The 10,849-nt window shown below is 42.2% G+C and overlaps 1 protein-coding gene and 1 pseudogene across 1 annotated transcript; both read right to left on the bottom strand.

Moving 5' to 3' along the window:
* Positions 1 to 209: 209 nt before the first annotated feature.
* On the bottom strand, positions 210 to 10,842 carry LOC125529048 (protein GDAP2 homolog; the record flags this gene model as incomplete). The annotated part of the gene is given in 15 exon segments (XM_048693453.1): positions 210 to 409; positions 5,802 to 5,878; positions 5,968 to 6,059; positions 6,157 to 6,231; positions 6,315 to 6,384; positions 6,499 to 6,566; positions 7,784 to 7,892; positions 8,009 to 8,257; positions 8,354 to 8,566; positions 8,645 to 8,738; positions 8,927 to 8,997; positions 9,139 to 9,258; positions 10,420 to 10,475; positions 10,571 to 10,648; positions 10,739 to 10,842. Coding segments are annotated over 15 exon segments (1,481 nt in total), but the record flags the coding sequence as incomplete, so codon positions are not given.
* On the bottom strand, positions 417 to 2,023 carry LOC125529049 (annotated as a pseudogene).
* Positions 10,843 to 10,849: the final 7 nt, after the last annotated feature.

The raw sequence follows: 10,849 nt of genomic DNA, 5'->3' as shown, positions 1-10,849 counted from the left end.
CCGCTGTGGACGAAATGGCAAATAACAAAAAAGTTGACTTATCCACACCATACATTACGAATTCTATCTGAGAAGGGTGCATCTTACTGACTTTACAAGATCATTACGCCAGCATGTCCAGAACATTTATAAGAGGACAATCTGTTCCTCCACTGCAAGCAGTCATAATTGTAGAGTACACAAGGACTAGGCGATTCAGCCCAACGGAATACCTTGAGAGACATTTAGGTACAGCCTTTATTTGGTTATACATAACAAGATACATATACATAACTACCTTCATAAGGTAAGAAAGAATGTAATATAGAACATAATGTCAACTCAACTAGATGTGGACTCTTCTACACAGAACAGAGATTTGACAGAGGGGTGACCGGGAACTGGGAGGGACAAGTTGCTAAATATCAACCTGACGGTCTTAGGTAGACATGCTAAGACTTCAGAAATAATCGCAGGAACAAAAAACAGCAGAATGCAGAAAATCAAATCAAACACACCAACAATGCACGAGTGTCCAAGTACACATGAATGTCTCTAGACACCAGCCTAAGCTTCGATGCCATCGTCGCCGACGTTCTCCTTGGAGAGCTCCTCGAGCGACTTGCCCTTGGACTCCGGCACCAGCAGGGAAAAGAGCAGGCCCAGGAAGTTTGTGCCTGCGAGCACGAAGAGCGAGTTGCGCATGCCAATTCCCCGTGAGTAGCCGGTGTCGGGCTTCTTCTGGTCCTGCGATGCATACAGGAACCCGAACGCGCCGATGATCGCGCCCGCCTTACCAGTAGCGGCAGAGATACCGTGGCATGTGGACCGGAGCCTCGCAGGGAAGATCTCAGCTGGCACGATGAAAGTTGTGCTGTTGGGGCCGAAGTTGGCGAAGAAGAAAGTGAGCCCGTAGAGCACGACGAAACCGGTGTGGTGCCCTGGCTTCACCAAGTAGTCGTACGGTATGGCGATTGCTAGCATGAAAATGGTCATCATGGTGAATCCCATGAGCTGGATCCAAAACCTCCCAATGATGTCGATGAAGGCGACGGTGAACCAGTAGCCAGGCACGGTGCCACAGAGCGCGATGAGCGCTTGGGCGCGGGCGATGCGGTACAACTCCTCCAATGCATTCATAGTCTTGGCCGGCGGGATCCACCCGATCTTGGTGAAGATGTCCTTCTGGAACAGGTTCTGGCTGTAGAAGGCCACATCGAGTAGGAACCAAGTGCTTGTGGTCGCTAGCAAGTGCACCCCGTGGCGCTTCATGAACTGTCGGGAGAAGAGGCCCCAGGTATCACCGGTGGCCCGCTCACCCTGGACGTTCTCCTCTAAGATCTCCTTGTTGAGCACCTTGGACATGTCTGATGTGGCTTGCTTCGTGTTGCCGGCGATGAGTGCCGTGTACCGCGCAGTTTCGGGCATCTTCATGCGCCAGTAGTAGGTCAGGGCAGCCGGGATGGTGCCGAACATGACGATGATGCGCCACACATAGTCGGCCTCCGGGCCAATGGATGCCGCGGCGTCGATGTAGAATGGCGGTGCAGGGAATGCATGTCGGAATGCGGACGAGACGATGATCGTGACGATAGTACCAAATAGGATGCCAAACCCCTGCATGGCAAACACGGCGGCGATAAAGGTGCCGCGGGTCTTCTTGTTAGCATACTCCGACATGATGGTGGCGCTGAGAGGATAGTCGCCGCCGACGCCGAAGCCGAGCCAGAAGCGGAAGAAACATAACGTCTGCGTAAGAGGGACCCGCCGTTCGCGGCGGCCGACACGTTTGCCGGGAGGTGGCCAGGCTCGTTGAGGGCAGGGTCGGTGTAGTAGATGCGCCCCAGCAGCTTGGTGACGAGGGCGATGCAGAAGAGGTCGTAGGCGTCCGTGAAGAAGCCCATGCCGGCGATCACGACGGCCTTGAAATGGTACAGCTGCGTCTTGGCAACGTCGAGCGCTTTCAACACGTTGAGCTGTTCAGTCGCCATGGCCGCCGGCGATCTCTCGGCTAAACTTCTGTACTTCTTCTGGTTCTCTCTTGTTGTGTGCTTTGCTCCACGCTTCTAGGACGTATATATAGGCATAATTCCGGGTGAAAACATACAGGTAAGGATATATTGTGGTATGCCAATCTAACATTGCTAGTTGCAACTATAAAATATCATATGCACGGCATCGCTTGTAAATACAACGGATTGTACATTATCACGATAGTTCTTACAAAAATATACGCAGAGTCAACGGATGGTACATTTCTATTATTAGAAGGATTAAGAGGGTGTTTGTTTCCAGGGACTTATTGGTCTAGGGACTTAAATAAGTCCCTATAAGTCTCATCTAAACCAAACAGGAGGGACTTATAGGGACTTAAAGTGGGCATTTGTGACTTATGGAATAAGACTCTCAAGGAGGGATTTATAGGGACTTATAGTTGTAATATGGTCTTATAGAGACTTATAAGTCTCGGGAATCAAACATGTAGGGACTTTTTAGGGACTTGGGACTTATAAATTGGGACTAAAAAAAGTCTTAGGACTTATGAACCAAACAAGGCCTAAGGTATGCCAACTTTAAGTTTATCAGGTTTGACCTCCGAATTTCAGTACTATAGAATTGTGGGAAGAACAGTATTGAAACCAGATCATGGTTATGCTGGGAATATACCTGAAAGGAACAAACTGTTCAGACACAAGCAAAGCTTTGCGAGAAAAGGTCAAGATTATCCGATGAGTTGTATCACTACAAGCATGGAATTGGTGACATTTCTTCAGAGATGGAGTTAATATTTTCTCTCCTCTATATATCACTGGAAGAAGGTAGGCACTCCGCCGATTTCATCAAGTCACGGGAAAGCAAAAGAAACGGAATTTCAAAGATAAATAGGTGTGCGGTGCTAGGTCCTGCAGACTTAGCCACATAAAGTCATACAAATATAACCATTGCGATTGTTGTTGCTCAGTTGCTAAATCTAATTTCAGACTTCAGAAAGTTTCAGAACAAAATAACATTTGCAACGCCTATATGTTTAGAAACATTGGTCATCTGATACACCCTGTTTCGTTCACATGGTTCTGGAAATGTAGGATATCATGCCATTTGAGGCTGTAACACAGGAAAAATGAGGAAATTTTCTTGAATAGGTGCACGAAATTGTAGTCACAGAAACAAAGGAAAATTCCCAACTTCAGAAATCAGAAAAGGTTCAGAACAAAATAGCATGCAGCAACCATACATTTAGAACATTGGTCGTCTGAAATATAAAAAATACTCCCTCCGTTCCTAAATACTTGTCTTTCTAGGCATTTCAACAAGTGACTACATACGGAGCAAAATGAGTGAATCTACACTCTAAAATATGTCTACATACATCCGTATGTAGTAGTCATTTGAAATGTCTAGAAAGACAAATATTTAGGAACGGAGGGAGTACTAAACATGCGTTTTTTTAACAAACTACTAAACGTGTGCGGATTTAGCAGCAAGCAGACAGGGCAGCATTGAAAACCGTACTCCATACTATTTAAACTGTTGACTTACATCCTCTTTGCCAAATTGCAATCAGTTGGGCGAATCACAGCTCGTAACATAGCTGTGGCATTAGATCATCGTGAGAGCAGTGCCTGATGTCGACAGTACTTAGCTTGTTTAAAACCCTCTCAACGGGAGAAGAATATGTGAAGATTCGAATATGCTGTGGAACCTTGCCAACTTATCACTAGTTTGTAATAATACACTAATACTAGTAATTCCCGGTATACGCGAGCAAGACCTGGTACTGGCCTCCACGATAATACGGCCATAGTTATGAAGATCACGCAGCTTAACTACTATAGAGGATATTTTCCATCTGTAGCCGCTTGCAACATGAAATGTTTCCTCAGGGACAGAAAAGTTCGCCTTTCAGCCATTAACTATTGTATGAGTTTAATTTCGAATGCGATCGTCCAAAATAATTGGCGCATACCGAAAGATTAGCTACAATGGAGTCCACTTCTACCATCTTACCCGTACAACTCATGCCTGTGTCATAGTTTATGTGATTAAAAATATTTGGACGAAATGTATAAAGAGCACAATCATTGATCCCAAGAGAATTTATCAAATGCTTATCTACAACAGCTCTTATCCACAGCAGCTTTAAAACAAGGAAGGAGCGTGACGGTACAACAGCCGTAAACTCACATGAAAGATTATCAATGACAGCTTACGGAAACAATTAGTAGTGTTAAATAGGAGTATAAATTAAGTTTTGTCACGTCAATGAGGTGTGCAAATGATCGCCCATACTTGAGTCTTGATAGTTCCCACTAGAAGGAATCCAGAACATTTCGTATGTTGATTATAGTTATCTTAATGAAGATTGGAGAAACGAAAACAGACAGCAGGACAGGAATGTTTTGTGTAATGTCGGGTCATCGTGTGCTGGTTAGTGCGGTTCAGTAATATATGAAGTTGCGTTGCAGATATTAGATGTTGATTCATGTGCAGTTGTCAACTACTTCTAAAAATTGTAGATTTTTGGCCCTCTACGAGTTACTGAAAGCTCATTTATATTTGTGGAACTATGATAATCTCATTCTAGTTGAACTGATTGTAGATATTTCTTCGCTACCCCGATTTTTCTAATCATGCTCAAAGCAAACATATCATTGTGTTCGGGAACATAAGAGATGAAATGTTTGAGGACAACCACCTTGTAGTAGAATTTAAGTAACTTCAGTATGATCTAACGAATATAGTAATAGATCATTCCAAACTTGTTTTCCACAATCCCTTAAAATCAATAAGCCTGGCTAGCATTTGTTCTGGAATGCAACAGCCATAGCTTTACCCATCAGCAACACAGTTTCCCTTGTTACAATGAAAAAAGAGAACAGCATGCAACATGTGAACGACGACCACAGTTCCTAAAATGTGCGGTTCCCTGATAGTTCCACAAGCTATTGTTTCAAGAAATTCACTCCAAAATGCCGCTTTCATGCAACTATCCACCAATATACAGGAGAGGACTTATGCTTAAGGCCCATTAATCTAAGGCCCCAGTGTTACTTGTTAGCGGCAAACTCAAGTAACATTACTTCCTGAAAGCAACCGCTCATGACGAGGACATACGGCTAACTGTATACACTCTATCATCATCACGCTTGACAATTACTCCCTCTGTAAACTAATATAAAATATCTTATATTACTTTACAGAGGGAGTACATAAGTAGCTAGTTGAATTATGCAAATCGAATGTCAGCCATGTCAATTTTAAATGGTTTGACATTTTTAGTTTACTGTTGTTTTGACTATACTATCCTTTAAGCAAATTGTCTCAATGCCTACTGCAAACTCAAACTAAAACTGAGCAAACATCTCGCTAGCAAACAAATTACCGGTGTGGACGAAATGGCAAATAACAAACAAGTTAACTTACCAGGTGGCCAAAATATCTTGGCACCATACAGTATCTGGGAAAGGGTGCATCTACGTAACTTCACAAGATTATTACGCCAGCATGTCCAGAACATTGATAACAGGACAATCTTTTCCTCCACTGCAAGCAGTCAAAATTTTACAGTACACAAGGACTAGGCGATTTAGCCCAGCGGGATACCTTGAGAGACATTTAGGTACAGCCTTTATTTGGTTATACAGAACAAGATACATATACATAACTAGCTTCCTAAGATAATAAAGAATGTAATGTAGAACATAGTGTCAACTCAACTAGATACATACTTCACGAATCTAGATGTGAACTCTTCTACAGAGAACAGAGATTTGACAGAGGGGTGACCGGGAACTGGGAGGGACAAGTTGCTAAATATCAACCTGACGGTCTTTGGTAGACATGCTTTGTTCTAGGATCAACGATTATGCCCTTTCCACCATTCACTTCGAGATCATGCCTGCATGATTAATAATGTCAGTACCGAACATACCTTGCCTTGGCTACCAGGCCTGCGTAGAAGCTAGAAAATTTGCAAGGATTGCTTACTGGAAGACAAAATCTGGAATTGTTAGTTGTTCCCGTGGCACGTATCTGAATAGCTGCATAAGTCTGTCAACATAGACAACTTTCTTCCAGACCTAATTGACGAGAACAAAAAAAAAAGGTTGGAACTGAAAGAAAAAACCATGCCCACTATAATATAATCAAATGAAAAGTAGTTGCAACCACACTTACATCTCCATCAACAAGAAGCTGCAACGCCAAAATAGCCGTTCTCAATCCTAGCGTTGGGTGGAGTACATATATAGCCTGTGTTGACCGATGCCATCAGATGTTATTTTTCTTCAAACATAAAATTAAAATTGCACAATGAGATCAAATGAGGTACCAACCTGAAGATTTCGCTGATGCTTACGACCTAGCATTTGTTGTAACCGCTTCATGAATCCCAAGTCTGGCTGTCTGTAAATTAAATTAAAAAAACTTATATTACATCCAATGCTTCTTATATGTTAAATGCACTAAGGTTCAGACAGGGATGCAGTTTCCTTCCCAGCCTGCATATCCAACACTTACACTTGTAAGGACGCTGCTGAGTGGAAATAGACAATTGAGTAAGGCTTTTGAATCAAAGGTTCAAACTCCTGCAAACAAAGTATATCATGATACTGTCAGATTTTACTGTCCAAATGTTCCAAACCAAGATGAATGGATACTATAAAAAGAGGTAGTAGCAACAATCATATATGTTAGAGAAGTTTGTAGATCTACTTCCATAGTCCAAAATTGTTGCTACGTTAACTGCCAGATACATTGGCTAGAATTTCTTGCTGCACGCCCACTCAATTTTGTCAAATTGTGTATATATAGGATTCCTTTATACACTCCCGGGAGTACTCTTACATTCAGTACACCTTGTAAACAAATCTATGATACCGCTTTATCCTTCTCAATATAATTCATTAATTAATAGTACGAAAAAATATCACCAGGGCACCTTCGTTTTGCAATATATCTTCTTTTTTCGAGAAAACACAAAGGACCTTTGCGTTTCATTTCATTGAGAAGGTAGAAGTACAGTCACAATCCTCCTAGGAGGCATGGGTTACAGATAGTTGGGAGAAAGTCAGTGGACATCCCAGATTGAAGGCAAGACAGTTCTAAGTCCTAGAGCACCGGCAATATATCTTCTCACATACAGAAAATCAGTATATATGCAAAGTATGTAAAATCAGAAAATCAGTTACAGAGGTAGTAATTGCTAATGAAGTATATTAAAAATAATAATGTATAACCGATTAATACTAAGTGGTGTATGAGGAGCGGGTGTACATACTCCCAGGAGTATAATGGTATTGTGAATTTAGATCTTCTAGGCCAGTTTGACACCTTAAGAAACTTCTGCATTTTGAGGACAAAGCACTGCATACTGATCCTCAAGGTCATGAATCATGATATCAGGGCCACTATGATTCATTTGAAATCAATCCAAAAATGTATCATTTCTAATGTGGGTTGCCTCAGACATCAGAAATGCAGCAAAAGACTTTCGGTATACACAGTTATGAGGATATGCAAGAATGAATTATGAGATGATACAAAAAGTAAAATTGCATTCAAGTATTATATTAAGTAAAATCACAGTAAAAACATTGAACAAGCTTGAGCAATTCACTAATCAATATACAAGCGTTGAACTACCCTAACTGGCAAATCCTAAGTCAGAAAGTCAAAGGTGAACCTTTGGGGATGTTTGTGGTCAATCAAATTTAGTTGGTACATGGAAAAGCAATCAGGTGTATTGTACAAATAGCATGCGGGATTCAACTGTTTCAACAAAATTAAGGATCAACTAAATTACCTTTACTACATATAGAATAAATCGTTCCAGGTCCAAACAGCGAAGAAGAAAGTGAGCGCCAACAACAACCATAATTGGACGCCCTTCACTGTCAACTCCGCCACGGTAACTGCAATTGACCCCAAAAAAATCAAAATACAAGCAAATGATACAGTAGCAGAAGGAAAATAACCATGGATAGAAAACAAACTAAAGAAAATCCCCAAAAAAGACGAATTTACATACATTATTTTCATTTCAGCGATTTCTGAAAGATTAAGGGAATTTGCTTTAGCAAGGTATCTTTGATGAAGTGAATATTCTTCTGCAGCCGATAATGCAGGACCACCAAGATCACCAAAACCAAGCAACTTAGCAAAATTAAATCCCTTCTTTGCCTGCGCAGACTTTTCCCATTGCTCCTTGCGTCGGAGATCCGGATCTTTAATTATGGACATGAAAGATGGATCCAAATATGAATCCAACTTAGAATTTCTGTATGGGATAAATTAGAATCAGAAAAACTCCAACTAAACTATGAGTATCTTGCCATTTCTGCCAATCATCGTTAATAGTATGTTTCAGTCTCACCTTCTACGTGTCAATCCAGAACCAGAAAGAGGAATATCTGCGGGCACGGGAACTGCATACTTGCTATTTGCTGCCTCAGCAGGCAATGTTTTTATTCTTATTTTCCTTTCATCTATTATTGGCTCACCATTCTCGTCCCCAACATCAGCTGGAAGTTTTAACGAAGCTATCTCTTCCTCTTGTTTGTCCCGTGGGAAATAAAGAGGAAGCAATCTGCAGAATGCAACACTGTCAACATATGCAGGAAAATCACCACATTTAATTAGTAGTACTGGATTTCAGTCTAAGTACCTTTTATATATCTCTGTATCAGTTGATGATATGGTACAAAAGACAACGGCAGTTATTTTGTCCTTCTGCTTCTCCAGAAAACGTCTCACAGTTCCTGCTCAACCTCATCCAAAGAAGATGGGACTTAAAAACTAGGAAAGGGTAGCTGTTCAACAGAAAAATCATGAACACAGATAAATCCATTCTTTGCAGTTTGCATCCGCAGGATAACAGCCATAGAACAAATCAAACAATAGCGGAACATAAAGAGAAATGAAAGAAGATATTGACAATATAACTCACTTATTGCCACATGGGCAGCCGGTTCACGGGGATAATTTTTGGCTTCTGTGTATATGCAGCCCATTGCAATGCTAATCACATGAAAGGCAAAATAAATAACTTAACCTCGCATAAATTGCAGGGCGTACAACGTGGAATGCAGTATTGCAAGACATCAAACTGTAACACAAACAGAATATGCAAGTATTCAAGCGTCAAAGCTTTTAATATACCTTTCAAGACCATTCTCTACGAGTAGTTCCAGGCAAGACCTGTAGCAGTGGCTAAGTGCACTCTCTGCAGCTGTGTGATACTTGACAGCATATTTAGGGCCCACTGTATGGATGACTTTCCTGCAAAGCATGTCGATAAGCATGATAACAGATGGAAGAGCAAATAAAACGGAATCGATTGTCATCCTTGAGTGTAAGACAGGTACAACTCTGTTCTGCTACACTTACAGAAAGTATTTATTCAAATGGAAAATGAGTCATTCAAATTGCACTGTTAAGCGCATTACACCCAAACTACTATAAGCTTTACAGTATGAAATGCAGAATGGGACATGGAAGCAGACAACTTGTCTGAGCATACTATGGCTATCCCATGGTGAGCAAGCATTGCAGTTGTAATGGCTGGTGTGATGTTGCACAGCCAGAGTAATCACCCAATATGGTCAGTCCATAGTGGGCATTTTGGGCTAAATAGAGATCTCCCCACTACATTGTTACATCAGTAAGTAACTAAATGTAAAATATCATCGAATGTCTAATGATAAAATACATCAGCACATCAGCAAATTAGTATTGCCTTGGCAAAAAAAAAAATCACCCAGTTCACAGCAGTAACTGACTGAAAAAAAATTCCAGAACGGTGGGTGGGATGTCTCAGAGAGCAACCAGGGTCAGTTGGTGAACGACAGTGACCACAAGATTGTTCGTTGTTCATGCCCATGGAATCATTGACAATGAAATGTTGCTCGTTCTGTTAATTCAGATGATAATGTACTTAATCGTTAATTCCTTCTGCAGGCATCTAACTACTACCTTTCCAAGTTATCCAAATGAACTTTATGGTGGGCACTACTTTTGGTATCCAAGTTCATTTTCTGCAAATGCTGGACTAAATCCAAAGTGGACTTCTGTAATCCCTGAAACTACTCTTTTCTTGAAAGCTGCTGCTCGCCAAGTTAAAAATGATTATTATAAGACGTCAAGAGCGCTTAAAAGCACAATTATCTAAAATTTGACTGTCCACATAAAAGGGGTCAAAATCAGTAGTTACAAAGGATTATTGATCGAATGAACTTCTCTAGGGAGCAAACATCTCGTATATACCCACAATGGGCAACGGACGACATCCTTTGTTTAAGAATGTGTAGGCAGAGCGTTAGAACTTCAGCAATGGTTGCCCAACTACATTTCAATGCTGGGAGGCTCAGCTATCTGCCCTCTCGAGTCTCCATTCTCAGGTAACAAGTAGAGCGCTCATGAAAACGAAATCAAATCACCAACCTAGCAGGCAGATCATAGGCATTGGTCATCTTGGCCATCCCAGTCCGGCACCCACCCTGCAAATATCCATAAAAACAGAAACAAAACAGACTGTGATCACGAGTCGAAATCCAAATCCGCCCCTGGAACAGCAACCGAGGAAGTGGCGTACCAAGGTGGCGCACTCCTCAGCGAGCTCCGGCCCCGCCGCGGCATGCAGCCCCGGGCTGCTATGCGCCTCGTCCAAGCTCTGCGTACAGCAACCACGCAGGAACCGTTAGCACAGGCATGGATGGTGGCAGTGGCACGCATATCTGCGGCATCGGGAGGCAGGCGCGACCTCGTTGGTGGAGTTGACGACGGCGTCGACCTCGAGGTTCCAGGGGTGGCCCCGCCAGAGGTAGATCCTGGAGTTGACCTCGGGGTCGACGGGGAAGCGGCAGGGGGGGCG

This window comes from Triticum urartu, unplaced genomic scaffold (genome assembly GCF_003073215.2).
Source record: "Triticum urartu cultivar G1812 unplaced genomic scaffold, Tu2.1 TuUngrouped_contig_5304, whole genome shotgun sequence".
Lineage (NCBI taxonomy): Eukaryota > Viridiplantae > Streptophyta > Magnoliopsida > Poales > Poaceae > Triticum > Triticum urartu.
Note: the sequence above shows the minus strand (reverse complement) of the source record. Positions and strands in the feature narration are given on the sequence as shown.